General features: G+C 42.0%; 1 protein-coding gene across 5 annotated transcripts in view; it reads right to left on the reverse strand.

The window, feature by feature from the left end:
* Positions 1 to 8,818: 8,818 nt before the first annotated feature.
* Positions 8,819 to 18,811, reverse strand: part of glcci1a (glucocorticoid induced 1a) — a 32,586-nt gene continuing 22,593 nt past the window's right edge. For 4 of the 5 annotated variants that reach the window (XM_035762459.2, XM_035762461.2, XM_035762458.2 and 1 more), the window contains 5 exons: positions 14,033 to 14,179; positions 13,660 to 13,809; positions 12,822 to 13,038; positions 12,558 to 12,678; positions 8,819 to 12,399 (listed from right to left, as the gene is read on the reverse strand). In XM_035762459.2, the coding sequence (XP_035618352.1) occupies positions 12,069 to 12,399; positions 12,558 to 12,678; positions 12,822 to 13,038; positions 13,660 to 13,809; positions 14,033 to 14,179 (966 nt within the window). In that variant the 3' untranslated portion in view covers positions 8,819 to 12,068. The remainder of the gene's footprint in view (positions 12,400 to 12,557; positions 12,679 to 12,821; positions 13,039 to 13,659; positions 13,810 to 14,032; positions 14,180 to 18,811) is intronic. The other variant, XM_035762460.2, reaches the window with a different exon arrangement.

The following is an 18,811-nucleotide window of genomic DNA, read 5'->3' on the forward strand; positions in this document are numbered from 1 at the left end:
GCCTGCCACATACTGTATGACTGACGTTGGTAGTCATTGATGTGATAGAAATTCACTGGTTTGGCTTTGTTCCATTGCTTCTTTAATAGAAGGACAGATTAGTATTATTATTATGCATGAAATATTGGCTTTGAATAATATGGGAACAGCAACACTACTAAAACAGAGAAAACAGAGGATTACAAGAGGCTTTTTGTTCCATAATGTGATTTGAAAAGAAAGAGTCTTACCTTTGTTCCATGTTTCCCAGTAAGGTTGGTGGGAGGTGGAGATTAGCTCAGAGAATGGAGTTTGTCTGAAAGCCGATTAGCCAGAATTGAAACAGGGCCAAATTGAGTTTTCTCTGTTAAAAAAAGGCTGCTTGCTGTGTGTTCAGTCAAAAGTAAGAACTCTGAGAAATTATTCATATCATAACGAATGCCATTTCTACTTTGTGATCTTATGTTATTTTAATGCCTAGATGACATGCATTACATTGAATATTAGCAGGTAGACCGAGACATGTTGTCATAATATAAATTTGCGTCCTTAAAATTAACATGTTTTTAAACTAGCATATTTGTACCATTCTATAATATATTATGACTGCATTATATTCTCAGAGGCATTTTAAATAGCACATTTTCTGCATTTGAATGTCATTTAAATCTCATAGGATCTATTATTATGTCCTCCAGATCAGTGGTTCCCAACCAGGGGTACTAGGACCCCTGGGGGTACTTGGCCTATCCACAGGGGGTACTTAAAAAGACTCATGGGTCCATATGGTTACTGGTAAAATGCACGTGAGGGGTATTTCATGGGTACTCCGGGCAGAGGCAAATTCAGTTGGTGGTACGGTAACCAAAAAAGGTTGGGAACCACTGCTCTAGATAGCTCTAAACACCACATAGCTTTAGTTGACTCTCTTTTGTTCCTATATTGCCACCTAATGGATACAAATAGTACATATCATTGTTCCTTTTGAATTGTTTTTTTAAATCAATTTTTAGGTCACCCCAAATCCCTTTAACTGCTTTTAAAACACACATTCTAATTTCAAATGTTGGAAATTGTAAGACCTACATGAATTCCCCTTCAATGCGTCCATTGAATTATGTGACTAAACCTGAAAGTGTAGTTACGATAGGCCTAATAGGTATATGGTTCAAGATGCAAAGCTTTAAAAGAAGCCAGCTTCCTGTACGCAAAGGATCAAAACTCACGTTCTGCTTGGCATATGATTGACAAATGGATATGTCAAACTGGGATTTCCAAATCGATATGTCTCAAGTTTAACGTTAAAGTTTCCATTTAATGTCCCATAATCTGTTAAATATGAAGTCAGCTGGTAAATATATGCAAGTCAGCCAACATTGAATTTTTCAAGTAATGATATAAGACTTCATTCCTGCGTGTCTTCATTTGAATACTTCAGACTAAATCAACAGGCTTTTTGAAGTTTGAGTAACTCAAGGCGAGACCCAGATGCAGATGGTTGGAGTCTTAGATGTTTAATAATCCAAAAAGGAGTAAGAGAATAGTCGTGGACAGGCAAAAGGTCAAAACCAGATCAGAGTCCATGAGGTTCAGAGTGGAAGACAGGTTCGAGGTCAAGGCAGGCAGAATGGTCAGGCAGGTGGGTACAAAGTCCAGAATCAGGAAAGGGTCAAAACCAAGAGGACTAGAAAAAGGAGAAACAGCAAAAGCAGGAGAACGGGATAAACCGCTGGTTGACTTGGACATAGACGACAAACTGGCACTGAGAGACAGGAAACACAGGGATAAATACACTGTCTCAGAGAGACAGGAAACACAGGGATAAATACACTGACATAGAGAGACAGGAAACACAGGGATAAATACACTGGCTCAGAGAGACAGGAAACACAGGGATAAATACACCGTCTCAGAGAGACAGGAAACACAGGGATAAATACACTGACATAGAGAGACAGGAAACACAGGGATAAATACACTGACATAGAGAGACAGGAAACACAGGGATAAATACACTGTCTCAGAGAGACAGGAAACACAGGGATAAATACACTGACATAGAGAGACAGGAAACACAGGGATAAATACACTGGCTCAGAGAGACAGGAAACACAGGGATAAATACACTGACACAGAGAGACAGGAAACACAGGGATAAATACACTGGCTCAGAGAGACAGTAAACACAGGGATAAATACACTGACATAGAGAGACAGGAAATACAGGGATAAATACACTGGCTCAGAGAGACAGGAAACACAGGGATAAATACACTGACACAGAGAGACAGGAAACACAGGGATAAATACACTGGCACAGAGAGACAGGAAACACAGGGATAAATACACTGGCTCAGAGAGACAGGAAACACAGAGATAAATACACTGGCCCAGAGAGACAGGAAACACAGGGATAAATACACTGGGGAAAACAAGCAACACCTGGAGGGGGTGGAGACAATAACAAGGACAGGTGAAACTGATCAGGGTGTGACAGGATATATCCAAATATAACCGAGCCGTGACCCACTGTCATCCACTTAGCATTATGCAGGTTTCAGCCTGCGTAATGTGTTGGTTTGAGGCTGTTTACAGTCCATGTGACAGTGCTTTCCTGTAGCCTGTACTATATTGTATGGTACCCTACTCCTCAGTCACTGTATAAACAAGCTAACAGCAGTGTTATCTGACAGACTGTCTGTCACTCCTCTCCTCCTTAAGACCACAGCTATGAAATAGCTATAGTTGAAGTCAGAAGTTTACATACACCTTAGCCAAATACATTTCAACTCAGTTTTTCACAATTCCTGACATTTAATCCTAGAAAAAATGTCCTGTCTTAGGTCAGTTAGGATCACCACTTTATTTTAAGAATTTGAAATGTCAGAATAATAGTAGAGAGAATGATTTATTTCAGCTTTTATTTCTTTAATCACATTCCCAGTGGGTCAGAAGTGTACATACGCTCAATTAGTATTTGGTAGCATTGCCTTTAAATTGTTTAACTTGGGTCAAATGTTTCGGGTAGCCTTCCACAAGCTTCCCACAATAAGTTGGGTAAATTTTGACCCATTCCTCCTGACAGAGCTGGTGTAACTGAGTCAGGTTTGTAGGCCTCTTTGCTCGCACACGCTTTTTCAGTTCTGCCCACATATTTTCTATGGGATTGAGGTCAGGGCTTTGTGATGGACACTCCAATACCTTGACTTTGTTGTCCTTAAGCCATTTTCCCACAACTTTGGAAGTATGCTTGGGGTCATTGTCCATTTGGAAGACCCATTTGCGACCAAGTTTTAACTTCCTGACTGATGTCTTGAGATGTTGCTTCAATATATCCACATAATTTCCCTCCCTTATGATGCCATCTATTTTGTGAAGTGCACCACTCCTGCAGCAAAGTACCCCCACAGTATGATGCTGCCACCCCCGTGCTTCACGGTTGGGATGGTGTTCTTCGGCTTGCAAGCCTCCCCTTTTTCCTCCAAACATAATGATGGTCATTATGGCCAAACAGTTCTATGTTTGTTTCATCAGACCAGAGGACATTTCTCCAAAAAGTACAATCTTTGTCCCCATGTGCAATTGTAAACCGTAATCTGTCTTTTTTTATGGTGGTTTTGGAGCAGTGGCTTCCTCTTTGCTGAGCGGCCTTTCAGGGTATGTCGATATGATTTGAGATGATTTGATTTATAGGACTCGTTTTACTGTGGATATAGATACTTTTGTACCTGTTTCCTCCAGCATCTTCACAAGGTCCTTTGCTGTTGTTCTGGCATTGATTTTCACTTTTTACACCAAAGTACGTTCAACTCTAGGAGACAGAATGCGTCTCCTTCCTGAGCGTTGTGACAGCTGCGTGGACCCATGGTGTTTATACTTGCATACTATTGTTTGTACAGATGAATGTGGTACCTTCATGCGTTTGGAAATTGCTCCCAAGGATGAACCATACTTGTGGAGGTCAAACATTTTTTTCTGAGCTCTTGGCTGATTTCTTTTGATTTTCCCATGTCAAGCAAAGAGGCACTGAGTTTGAAGGTAGGCCTTGAAATACATCCACAGGTACATCTCCAATTGACTCAAATTATGTCAATTAGCCTATCAGAAGCATCTAAAGCCATGACATAATTTTATGGAATTTTCCAAGCTGTTTAAAGGCACAGTCAACCTAGTGTATGTAAACTTCTGACACACTGGAATTGTGATACAGTGAACTATAAATTAAATAATCTGTCTGTAAACAGTTGTTGGAAAAATTACTTGTGTCATGCACATTGTAGATGTCCTAAACAACTTGCCAAAACTATAGTTTGTTAACAAGAAATTTGTGGAGTGGTTCAAAAACGAGTTTATGTTCCTCAAAGGGGAGACGCAAGGGATGGGGCAGGGTGTACTTGTTGCCACTGTGTTCCCAGGAGGAGAAGAGAGAGACAGTAACCTCCCCGCCTCTCCCATCACTATGACAGCTTAGCCATGGTCACCCACTAACTAATGGCCGTGGGGCAACATTTATCTTGTTGCACTTTTCACCATAGAGGCTCTTGGCAAATATAGGGCGGGTGACCTACTACACCTGTACATGAGATACATTCAAAGTATGTAGATTACATCTACCGATATTTGTTCCCCGCCACCTTTTTTACTCAACACTTTAGCCACACATTCACATGCACCCTCAACACTTCAGCCACACTTTCACATGCACCCTCAACACTTTAGCCACACATTCACATGCACCATCAACACTTTAGCCACACATTCACATGCACCCTCAACACTTTAGCCACACATTCACATGCACCCTCAACACTTTAGCCACACATTCACATGCACCCTCAACACTTTAGCCACACATTCACATGCACCCTCAACACTTTAGCCACACATTCACATGCACCATCAACACTTTAGCCACACATTCACATGCACCATCAACACGTTAGCCACACATTCACATGCACCCTCAACACTTTAGCCACACATTCACATGCACCCTCAACACGTTAGCCACACATTCACATGCACCATCAACACTTTAGCCACACATTCACATGCACCATCAACACTTTAGCCACACATTCACATGCACCCTCAACACTTTAGCCACACATTCACATGCACCCTCAACACTTTAGCCACACATTCACATGCACCCTCAACACTTTAGCCACACATTCACATGCACCCTCAACACTTTAGACACACATTCACATGCACCCTCAACACTTTAGCCACACATTCACATGCACCCTCAACACTTTAGCCACACATTCACATGCACCATCAACACTTTAGCCACACATTCACATGCACCCTCAACACTTTAGCCACACATTCACATGCACCCTCAACACTTTAGCCACACATTCACATGCACCCTCAACACTTCAGCCACACTTTCACATGCACCCTCAACACTTTAGCCACACATTCACATGCACCCTCAACACTTTAGCCACACATTCACATGCACCCTCAACACTTTAGCCACACATTCACATGCACCCTCAACACTATAGCCACACATTCACATGCACCCTCAACACTTTAGCCACACATTCACACGCACCCTCTAATAAGGAAGATGTTGCGTCATAGATGCAGTATGTCTCCATTGAGATTCCAGAATCTACCCTGAAGCATTTATTTTGTCCTTGTAGTGTATGATATCGAGGTCTACCACACACAAGCACACGCGGGCATACACACAAACAAACACACACACACACACACCGGTCGTGTTCCTCTGCCAAGGCGTTTCTGATGCATGCCAGATCTTACAACGCCTGGATCGGTATTTGAAGTATTAGCTAACCACTAAATGTTATAGCAATCTGTCAGTTGATGACACAGTTGATGACACAGTTGGGGTGGATATCATTCAGAGAATTAAAACAATTAGTGTATCGCTTTAATTTCCAGACACTCACCATCAGTGTCAGAAAGGTATTTACTGGAGCGCAGGCACCAGGTATGGTGTATTGAGAGTAATGTGTTTGAGATCAAGTAGAATCTATTCTGTAGTGGCCCCTTTCTATCACTAGAGAACACTCTACTGACACTCTGCTATTTCATAGCGACCCCTCAAAGATGGCTAGATAATAAACTGTACATGAAAAGGCCCAACCTGGCTGTGAAAATAAATACGTGTTTGATAGTGTATGCATTTAAAAAATGTACATGAGGTATACTTGTAAAACTTTAAAAATAAACTGTATAAGTGGACCTCGTTTTGACATTCACACACAACTCCAGAGGAAGTGCTTTGGTTCTGCTAATAACTTTGTTTAAATAAGACACAAGATTTCTATGTATATTCAAATAAAAAAAGAGTCATCAGCCGCACACGGCTGTCCATAACACAACACCAAAACTACGTGTGTGTCATGGCATCAGGACCAGTCATCTGAGAACAGTGGGCGGACTCTCACAGTACACCTAAAGGTACTGTACCCTCGGTATGCTCATCGCCTAACAACATTCTCCAATAACATCTTTGAGCACACACCAAGGAAATGGTGTGCAAAACAGAGGAAAACCAAACGCTGCCCTGTAGGGAGGCTTCTTACCAGTCTTCCTGAGTTTTTTCTAAATGTTACATATGGACTAATCTTGCAACAGCGGTCTCTATTAACACAGAGGTGAGAGAGGAGCATGTTCAAAGCTTTGTTAGTGTGATTGGTTGCTGTACACAGGAACATCGTAGCATTTCTGCATGAATCTTTCCACCGCTGGTTGATAGTTCATTTGTTGGTGGTATTGTTGTTGTAAAATGTGTTTTGGATAGTTTATTTTGTCTTGTTTCCTCTTCCACGGCAGGTCAAAAACATTCATGAAACCTTACACACTCTACTATAACTTTCATACCTACTTTCATTCCTCCTCCTGTAACTTTCACACTCTCTCCTCCTATAACTTTCACACTCTCCACCTATAACTTTCACTCTCCTTCTATAACTTTCACACACTCTCCTCCTCCTATAACTTTCACACACTCTCCTCCTCCTATAACTTTCACACACTCTCCTCCTCCTATAACTTTCACACACTCTCCTCCTCCTATAACTTTCACACACTCTCCTCCTCCTGTAACTTTCACACACTTTCCTCCTCCTATAACTTTCACACACTCTCCTCCTCCTATAACTTTCACACACTCTCCTCCACCTATAACTTTCAGTCTCCTTCTCCTCCTATAACTTTCACACACTCTCCTCCTATAACTTTCAGTCTCCTCCTCCTATAACTTTCACTTTCCTCCTCCTATAACTTTCAGTCTCCTCCTCCTATAACTTTCACTTTCCTCCTCCTATAACTTTCACACTCTCCTCCTATAACTTTCAGTCTCCTCCTCCTATAACTTTCAGTGTCCTCCTCCTATAACTTTCAGTCTCCTTCTCCTCCTATAACTTTCACACACTCTCCTCCTCCTATAACTTTCACTCACCTCCTCCTATAACTTTCACACTTTTGTCCTCCAAAAACTTTCAGTCTCCTCCTCCTATAACTTTCACTCACCTCCTCCTATAACTTTCACACTTTTGTCCTCCAAAAACTTTCAGTCTCCTCCTCCTATAACTTTCACTTTCCTCCTCCTATAACTTTGTCTCCTCCTCCTATAACTTTCACTTTCCTCCTCCTATAACTTTCACACTCTCCTCCTATAACTTTCAGTCTCCTCCTCCTATAACTTTCAGTCTCCTCCTCCTATAACTTTCAGTCTCCTCCTCCTATAACTTTCAGTCTCCTCCTCCTATAACTTTCACTCTCCTCCTATAACTTTCAGTCTCCTCCTCCTATAACTTTCAGTCTCCTCCTCCTATAACTTTCAGTCTCCTCCTCCTATACTATTCACACTCTCCTCCTCCTATAACTTTCACACTCTCCTCCTATAACTTTCAGTCTCCTCCTCCTATACTATTCACACTCTCCTCCTCCTATAACTTTCACACTCTCCTCCTATAACTTTCAGTCTCCTCCTCCTATACTATTCACACTCTCCTCCTCCTATAACTATCACACTTTCCTCCTCCTATAACTTTTACACACTCTCCTCCGATAACTTTCACTCTCTTCCTCCTATAACTTTCAGTCTCCTCCTCCTATAACTTTCACACTCTCCCCCTCCTATACTATTCACACTCTCCTCCTCCTATAACTTTCACACTTTCCTCCTCCTATAACTTTTACACACTCTCCTCCGATAACTTTCACTCTCTTCCTCCTATAACTTTCGGTCTCCTCCTCCTATAACTTTTACACACTCTCCTCCTATAACTATCAGTCTCCCCCTTCTATAACTTTCAGTCTCTTTCTTCTATAACTTTCAGTCTCTTCCTCCTATAACTTTTAATCTCCTCCTGTAACTTTCAGTCTCCTCCTCCTATAACTTTCACTCTCCTCCTATAACTTTCAGTCTCCTCCTCCTATAACTTTCACACTCACCTCCTGTAACTTTCAGTCTCCTCCTCCTATAAAATTCACACTCTCTCCTCCTCCTATAACTTTCAGTCTCCTCCTCCACTCTCTCCTCCTCCTATAACTTTCACACTCTCTCCTCCTATAACGTTCACTCTCCTCCTATAACTTTCACACTCTCCTCCCATAACTTTCAGTCTTCTCCTCCTATAACTTTCAGTCTTCTCCTCCTATAACTTTCACACTCTCTCCTCCTATAACTTTCACACTCTCCACCTATAACTTTCACTCTCCTCCTATAATTTTCACTCGCCTCCTCCTATAAGTTTTACACTCCTCCTCCTATAACTTTCACAAACTCCCCTCCTTCTATAACTTGCACACACTCAGTGATGGTAAAAACAACACACAAACTGGTTAATCACATCAACAACCAATCCTTTTATTGTGTTTGTGCATGACCTTTTGCCCCACAGATCCAATGAGGAGCGAGCTGATTGAGTGAGCTGATGAACACTGATGACCTGCTAGCCAATAACTATGTGCTCTGGTGACATCATATCCAGTGCTGGTTTATGTATCGAGTAATGGCTTTCTCAACAGGTTGTTAGGCTTTTCACACTACTGAGCCATACCGGGCCGAGCCACTATAGTTGCTGGAACCGTGCTGGAAAATAAATGATCAGAGCCAGCACAGTACAGTCCTATAGTGTGAATCTGGCTTAAGTGCTGATTTGGCTCTATACTCCAAACCAAAGGAATGAGAGACAGGAAATGGGAGTGGTGAAGAAGAAGCGAAACATATCCGACCCAACGGACACCAACACCTTGTCTATTATTGCACACATCTAGTTAACCAATGCCACATAGTTAATGTATGTAAGTCATTGGATAAGCTATATCGCTTGATAATAAGGTGCTAAATGATTAAAAACAACATCAACATTGCATCGATATTTTTAAAAGCCATATAGTATATCTAACAACGAACAAGAGTATCAATGCAGACAGGAATTCCACAAGCACACATTAGCATATCAAAATAAATAATGTTTCTGATTATGGTTTATCGTTGACTTGAAGGTCTTATTAAAGGAATCATTGTACAGGTGGTGTTGTGTTCCATGCAAGGTGGTGTTGTGTTCCATGTTACAGACAAATCTGCAGAGGGAATTATTGTGCACAGAATCAAACATGGGACGCTCATAGGAGAATTGCTTCCTTTGAGGAAGATGATGTCAATAATTACTCATGAGTCATGACATTCTGAAGTGTAATGCTTTACAAAGACATGGACTGGATAAGGATCGGGACAGTTTACTCCTTCCCTTAGAAATCCAAAGTTGAAACATCTACCAATTATGCAGGTGCAATAAACCTACTAGGTCCTCTCTAATCAAACCTTTAAACTCAGCGCACTGGAGGGCCTAAAGATCAACGTTTGGACATGACTTGATGAGCCTTCTCGACCCCTAACAAGCTAGTATCTCATGGAATGTCTTATGAATCAATAGTAAAGCATAATTATGTTGTCTATGTGATATTAAAACAGTCTCAGACTGGACGTCACCTGAATGTAACCAATCAAATGCTTATTTTATTTGATGTTACTGCAGGCCATGACTTGACTAGGACCAGTCAACCCAGATTGACCTGAAGTTGAACACTGAAGTTGCTACCTGACCTTGACCACAGCACAACGGCTGCAGAGGGTTTGACCACAGAGAATCGTCAGGCATCGACAGTCATGGCCATTACAGACTTCTCTCAAACATGCACAGCCGTTATCTCTCACAGTGGTCTTGGTCTGTTACTAGTCACTCATAAAGATAACCAAGACACCTAACAACCAGTGGTGTAAAGTACTTCAGTAAAAATACTTTAAAGTATTACTTAAGTCATTTTTGGGGGTATCTATACTTTACTATTTATATATTTAACTTTTACTTCACTACATTCCTCAAGAAAATAATGTACTTTGTACTCCACACATTTTACCTGACACCCAAAAGTACATGTTTGTGACGGACTCACAAAGGCATTTTTTGGAAATGATGTCTGAGTGTTGGAGTGTGCCCCTGGCTATTCATACAATGGATGCCCCTGGCTATCCATACAATTTAAAAACAAGAAAACTGTGCCGCCTGCTTTTAAAAAAACTTTTACTTGAGTAACTTTCTATTAAGGTATCTATACATTTACTCAAGTATGACATTGGGGACTTTTTCCACCCCTGCTAACAACACAGTCAACCTTTCATGTCAACCAAGCACAGGTCAAGTCTTAGGGCAGCACATCATAACACCATGTCTAGGGGGAATAAAAGGTTCAGAATTTATGGAATGGAATCTGGAATGAGAGAAAGCAAAGCTTCAACAAGGAAATGCAGTCGGAGCCGAGTCAACCTGTGTCATGGAATATGGGCATACATTCCACATTTCCTGAGTTTAGACTCCGTTTGTGATATATACCTGAAGCAAGGCCAGACGCAATGGAGACTGTGCAACGGATTGTTGCGGCCATTTAGAATTTTCTTCTTTATGTCTTTTTTCCCCACTTTTTTGATTATTCTTTGCACGTTTCAAAGGAGGTTTGGAAACATAACCTGGATTGTGTAAACATAAATCCTGAACATTTTTTTTCTTCCTTTCTCTGTTACTGTACATAACATAACACAGCAATACACCGTTTTCTATTTAAACAAGCGTTGTTTTTTTTTCTTTTCACAAGATATATAATGTGTAATATGGTGTATAGAGCTTATTCATACTGTGGAGAATGTCAAAACTGAACACAATAACACATAAGTTAAAGAGATTCTCCGGTACTTTTGCATCACTTTTAGCCAGTAGTTCTGAAAGTAGCACACACGAGCCAAAAGTAGTCCCTGAAAATTGCGTACTACTTCACATATGCGATTGATCTCTCTCTCGCTGAGCCATTAGGTCCAACCTGCAATTTTCATTGGATAACGCTAGCTGTCGTTCAAATGCCAGGGGCTGAAGCTCATTGGCTAGAACTCAAATTGCTAGGGGGCTGGCTGGCCTATGTAGGGGGAAATGCAGAAGAAATGGCGCAGCACATCTTCAAGAAAATAGTGGCTTTCAAACTAGGAATTCCGTGACTAATTGAGGTAAGACAGTAATTCTGCTCATAGATTATGCATGTATGATCCACACATTGACACGTCCAGCCCAAAGTGGAAGGTTTAAAATATACTTTTTTAGTTGGCAAAGTACCGGAGCATGTCTTTAATCTTAAACACACTGGCAGTTTAAAACGCATGCCCCTTATCCAAAGTGTCTCATTTTCTTCCCATCCATCCCATGCCAGCGTCCAATATCTCTACTTATTACGTGCTGTTAAAGAACATCATGTCTATCTCTGACAGGAACAGTGCTTTAGGAATAGGCTAGGAACATGTGGGACACTTGTCTTTGTTTTCTCAGTTGTTTGTTGTTGTTGTCGTCGTCATCAGGTACATTGTTGCTAGCACTACGCCATGCAGAGTATGTAGAGTTCAGCAGAGACAGAGAGGAGGGGGAGGTAATTTAGAGAAAGGAGACCAGACTTCAGTGATGATGATGATGATGGTGGTGGGGACGTAATAATCAAATGATTAATAACAATAAGAAACAGAACCATGTGACAGAGGCCAGCTCTGCCCAGGTCTAGCTGATGGCCAGGCTGTCTGTCTGAAGGGCAGTCTCTAGTGTCTCCCCCTGCTGGGGAGAGGTGGGCGTTGCAGGAGCAGCTTCCTCGGGGGTGGGAGCGTCGTCTGTGCTGGTGGAGGTGTGGACCTGAGAGGGGAGGACACGGCAGAATGCTGACATCATTGAGCTGGGGCCGGCCTCGGGGTCATCATCGGGGTCAGAGGTCACAGAGAGGTGCAGGGCACCGGGGGTCAGTCTGACGGGGCAGAAGGCGGAGCCGGTGGAGATGAAGTTGACCTTGTTCTTGTCGGGGCAGGAGAAGAGAGGGACGGACGCTGACTGCCTGGAGCTGGACAGACAAAGGGAAAAGGGAAACTCTTTTCATGACATCTATGAGTAACTGACCTTCAGTATCAACCACTTGGAAAATGTGATGCGATAAAAGAGATCCTAAAATATATAATCAAACCCTCCTGGACCAGGTCCCTGGTCTCTTGCTGTACTTACCTCATTTCCTCAAACACCTTGATCTTCTCACAGCCCTCTGGGGGTTCTCTCTTGAACATGTAGCTGTTGTTGGGTTTAGGAGACGAGGCAAACTTAGGCAGCGGAGAGCTACTGCCACTGTCTGTAGACAGAGACAATGGTCAGAAACGGTCAGACACAAACACAGTCCAAGGTGGGAGTTCAGAGCCGTGCTCAAGGGCACAACAGCAGGATGGACAGTGGAGGCCTTGCCCTTGGTCTGAGATGGAATTCTAACAGTCCTACCTTTATCCCTGTCGTAGAGCAGATCGTCAGTGGAGTAAGGGCTGCCCCCGTGTGAGCCGGACCCCGGGGGGCAGGCAGGAGAGGGACAGGGGGACAGGCTGGAACTACTGCTGGAGCGGCCAGGGACAGAGGGAGTCTGTGTGTCCACACTGCGGGTACTGCTGCTACGCTGTTGGGGGGGAAAGGGGGCTCGCCGCCCGTCTGGTACCTCCAACACCTGGGGATGGCAGGGGGATGAGGAGGGAGGAGGGGGGAGAGAGAGCAAGATGTTGGTCAGTAAATATTTGCAAGTAATAGGATTGACAGTGACACAACAGGTGAATGAATGGTTGCGTTTGTGTGCGTGTTTACTCCTCTGTCACCTCCAGACACATGAGCCTGACTGAAGTCAATATGCATAAATATGAAGTGCAAATATGCAGCCTTGTCTCATAGACTACACGTAAAATAGTATTTGTAAATCGGGGACACTCAAATGAGTATATGTTACGTTTGGTATGGTTACATAAGATAGGTTACTTAAGGCAAAAAAACTAAAGGAAGGTGGTTGGTCTGGGCGTATAACGCAAACGTCTAGCCACCCAAAGGTTATTTGTTCAAATCTCAAGTTAGCGTTAGCCACCTAGCTAGAGTTAGCAACAACAAATTGCAATTCTTAATAACATATCATATGAAATGGAGGATGGACATCCACAAATTAATACATATCATATGAAACATGAAACGTAACATACCATACTAAATTAATTGTCTCTGATTTACGTACAGAATAATACGAAATGCTCTGAGTCCCGGTTGAAATAAGTGATCGTATATGTCTAACAGTCCGTTCCCCCACCTTGAGCTCTTCCTTCTCTCCGTTATTGTCTCTGATGAAGACCTTCTCCAGCTCGTGGTTGATTCCCTCCATGCTGCTGGGCACTCTGGTGATGGAGGACTTGGGCACCGTCATGTTGGACATCTGAGATGACTTAGACATGCAGGACCACTGCAGGGACACAACCACAGAGAGAGACATTCAAAAATGAAACCTCCAACTTACACATATTATAAGAAGCACAGTTTTTGTGATTAAGCTTCACTGGCATGTTGGGTTGGCGAGGGCGCAGAGTTTGAACTTCTGGGCCGATTGCATTGGTTCCACTCTGCCAAACAAGCTAAACACACCGTTTTATTTTAACTCAGGGTTGGATGGCAGTATTGTGCCTCACCTGTGCTTGGTTGGCGGTGGTGTTGATGGTGTTGTTAGGTCCCTGTAAAGGAGACAGGCTGTCTTTGTCTCTTTGACACTGAGACTGACGACCTCCCTGCTGCTGTTTACTACCGCCACGCAGCTGCTGCCGGAGCTTGGCTATCTGCTGAGGAGAACAGAGGAGGAGGAGAGGAAGGAGGAAGAGAGGAGGGGGAAGTGGAGAGGAGAAGAGAGGGAGAAAGACAGAGACAAAGAGAGAAAATAAACATGGGGAAAGAGAGAGAAAGGAATAGTAGCATGTTAACAGCTGAACTATATATATCCACCAGGGGTCGGCGTAGCTCAGGGAAAAGCCCCTAGGCAGGCAGCTCCAGTGATTAATACATCAGATCACATGTAAGAGCTGGAAATTTATTTTCTTTAACTAGGCAAGTCAGTTAAAAACAAAATATTTTTTGCAATGACGGCCTACACCGGCCAAACCCGGACGACTCTGGGCCAATTGTGTGCCACCCTATTGGACTCCCAATCACGGCCGGTTGTGATAAAGCCTGGAATCGAACCAGGGTGCCTATAGTGACGCCTCTAGCTCTGAGATGCAGTGTCTTAGACCGCTGCAACACTTGGGAGTTGTGCAGTCCCTACATACACTGTTCAAAAGTTTGGGATCACTTAGAAATGTCCTTGTTTTTGAGTTGGAAAGAAAAAGCCATATCTCAGACTGGCCAAGACACTGGACAGAGGAAGATTAGAAAAAAGTTTTATGGACAGACGAATCTAAGTTTGAGGTGTTTGGATTAGAGGTCGATCGATTATGATTTTTAAATTGTTATTAAATTATTTAAATTATTAGCGATTATTGGAGGACCAAAAAAAGCCGACACCGATTCATCGGACGATTTTTATATATATATTTGTAATAATGACAATTACAACAATACCGAATGAATGAACACTTTAATTTTAACTTAATATAATACATAAATAAAATATATTTAGTCTCAAATAAATCATGAAACATGATCAATTTGGTTTAAATAATGCAAAAACACAAGTGTTGGTTGGAGAAGAAAGTAAAAGTGCAATATGTGCCATGTAAAAAAAGCTAACGTTTGAGTTCCTTGCTCAGAACATGAGAAAGCTGGTGGTTCAATATTCCCTGTTCTTTAATACTCCCAGTTAAGAAGTTTTAGGTTGTAGTTATTATAGGAATTTCTCTCTATACCATTTGTATTTCATATACCGTAGACTATTGGATGTTATTATAGGAACTTTAGCATTGCCAGCCTATTCTCGGGAGTTGATAGGCTTGAGGTCATAAACAGAGCTGTGCTCAAGCATTGCTAAGAGCTGCTGGCAAACACAGTAAAGTGCTGTTTGAATGAATACTTACACGCCTGCTGCTGCCTACTAACCGCTCAGTCAGACTGCTCTATCAAATATAAAATCATAGACTTAATTATAATATAATAAACACAGAAATACGAGCCTTTGGTCATTAATATGGTCAAATACAGAAACTATCATTTTGAAAACAAAATGTTTATTCTTTAAGTGAAATATGGAACTGTTCTGTATTTTATCGAACGGGCGGCAATCCTAAGTCTAAATATTGCTGTTACATTGCACAACCTTCAATGTTATGTCATAATTATGTAAAGGAAAAAGGAAACCACACAATTCTGGCAAATTAATTACAGTCCTTGTTAGGAAGAAATGGTCGCATATACCCTGACTCTGCGTGCACTGAACGCAAGAGAAGTGACACAATTTCCCTAGTTAATATTGCCTGCTAACATGAATTTATTTTAACTAAATACGCAGGTTTAAAAATATATACTTCTGTGTATTGATTTTAAGAAAAGTATTGATGTTTATGGTTAGGTACATTTGTGCAACGATTGTGCTTTTTTTGCGAATGCACTTTTGTTAAATCATCACCCGTTTGGCGAAGTTGAGGTAGGCTGTGATTCGATGATAAATTAACAGGCACCGCATTGATTATATGCAACACAGAACAAGCTAGTTAACCTAGTAATATCATCAACCACGTGTAGTTTACTAGTGATTATGTGAAGATTGATTGTTTTTATAAGATAAGTTTAATGCTAGCTAGCAACTTACCGTGGCTCCTTGCAGCCACAAGGTCCTTTTGATGCTGCACATGCGTAACAGGTGGTCAGCCTGCCACGCAGTTTCCTTATGGATTGCAATGTAATCGGCCATAATCGGCGTCCAAAAAGGCCGATTCCTGATTGTTATGAAAACTTGAAATCGGCCCTAATTAATCGGTCGACCTCTAGTTCGGATCACAAAGAAGAACATTCGTGAGACGCAGAAAAAATAAAAAGACGCTGGAGGAGTGCTTGACGCCATCTGTCAAGCGTGGTGGAGGCAATGTGATGGTCTGGGGGTGCTTTGGTGGTGGTAAAGTGGGAGATTTGTACAGGATAAAAGAGATCTTGAAGAAGGAAGGCTATCACTCCATTTTGCAACACCATGCCAAACCCTGTGGACGGCGCTGAATTGGGGCCTGAATTGGGGCCTTCTACAACTGGACAATGACCCAAGCACAGCTCCAAACTATGCAAGAACTATTTAGGTAAGAAACAGTCAGCTGGTATTCTGTCTATAATGGAGTGGCCAGCAGAGTCACCACATCTCAACCCTACTGAGCGGTTGTGGGAGCAGCTTGACCGTATGGTACGTAAGAAGTGTCCATCAAGTCAATCCAACTTGTGGGAGGTGCTTCAGGAAGCATGGGGTGAAATCTCTTCAGATTACCTCAACAAATTGACAGCTAGAATGCAAAGGTCTGCAAGACTGTAATTACTGCAAATGGAGGATTCTTTGACGAAAGCAAAGTTTGGAGTACACAATTATTATTTCAATTAAAAATCATTATTTAAAACCATGTCAACGTCTTGACTATATTTCCTATTCATTTTGCAACTCATTTAATGTATATTGTCATGGAAAACAAGGACATTTTTAAGTGACCCCAAACTTTTGAATGGTAGTGTCCATCTAAAGGAGTGTGGAAGGAAGGCGACTAGCTGGCAGGCTAGTCATTGATCTAATAGCTAAAGGAAGAATCCATAAAACATCAAACGAGCACACAGACTGGGACAATTTGAGTATGCAAACACATCTCGAAAGGCAATTTACGATGTACCAATATGTTTCATTTGCATGGTGCCATTCACACCTTTGAAAGCCCCACAGACGGTGCTAAACTGCATCTAACAGAAGATATGAGAGTGTATTGGCTTCCTTATCTGGTTTGAGAATCCCCTGTGCTCTGACCAATAAGGACAAATGGCTAGAACTCCTGTCTTGTGTGGCTCTAGATATATATTTGACCCAAATCTTTGTCTTTATAATTCTGCATCCATATTAGCCCACAGAGGAAAGTTCCAATTGCCAAAATAGCCTTTTGAACTCTCAGAAAAGTGGGGGCCTTTCTATATCAGATATAAGCACAGTACAGTTAATGGCAAATCAGATAAACAGTTGCCACATGGTAGCCATCTTATTCTTATTATGTATGCAGCATCTCACTACCAGCCAGGACAAGCCCAGACATGTTATTTTCCTTGCGCCTTTACACAGAAGTCATTGTAGACTCAGTCATTTTACCATAGTAGCACAACACAGGTCACCTTTTACACCAGCAAGACATGCTATGGTGGAAGAAGATAAAGGATGGTTTGTGTAAATGCAATGTGAAACATTGTGAAACATTCCACCAAGTCTTTTTACTATAGAAACAAAACACAAACACAGAGCCTAACAGGAGGCTTTGTCTGAATGGACAGGCTGATACGTGATCCACTTTCTTTAGCCATCATGAACCTGGTGCACTCAACAGTTAGTCAGCTTCCAGATATAAAGAATCAGTAGGTGATAATAGGCCAAATCTCTCCTATAAGGCTAGGTCCAAAATAAAGACAGTAAAGAAAATAAAAAAAGCCAACATGTGTTATAAAATATGTTGCTCACTGCTTTATGCCAGCACAGTAGCTAACTGAAAACAGGTAGCGCACAGTAGCTAACTGAAAACAGGTAGCGCACAGTAGCTAACTGAAAACAGGTAGCGCACAGTAGCTAACTGAAAACAGGTAGTGCACAGTAGCTAACTGAAAACAGGTAGTGCACAGTAGCTAACTGAAAACAGGTAGCGCACAGTAGCTAACTGAAAACAGGTAGCGCACAGTAGCTAACTGAAAACAGGTAGTGCACAGTAGCTAACTAAAAACAGGTAGTGCACAGTAGCTAACTGAAAACAGGTAGCGCACAGTAGCTAACTGAAAACAGGTAGCGCACAGTAGCTAACTGAAAACAGGTAGCGCACAGTAGCTAACTGAAAACAGGTAGCGCACAGTAGCTAACTGAAAACAGATAGCACACAGTAGCTAACTGAAAACAGGTAGCGCAAAGTAGCTAACTGAAAACAGGTAGCACACAGTAGCTAACTGAAAACAGGTAGCGCACAGTAGCTAACTGAAAACAGGTAGCGCACAGTAGCTAACTGAAAACAGGTAGTGCACAGTAGCTAACTGAAAACAGGTAGTGCACAGTAGCTAACTGAAAACAGGTAGCGCACAGTAGCTAACTGAAAACAGGTAGCGCACAGTAGCTAACTGAAAACAGGTAGCGCACAGTAGCTAACTGAAAACAGGTAGCGCACAGTAGCTAACTGAAAACAGGTAGTGCACAGTAGCTAACTGAAAACAGGTAGTGCACAGTAGCTAACTGAAAACAGGTAGTGCACAGTAGCTAACTGAAAACCCAGTCA

The sequence above is a fragment of the Oncorhynchus keta genome, chromosome 19 (genome assembly GCF_023373465.1).
Source record: "Oncorhynchus keta strain PuntledgeMale-10-30-2019 chromosome 19, Oket_V2, whole genome shotgun sequence".
In the NCBI taxonomy this organism is placed as follows: domain Eukaryota; kingdom Metazoa; phylum Chordata; class Actinopteri; order Salmoniformes; family Salmonidae; genus Oncorhynchus; species Oncorhynchus keta.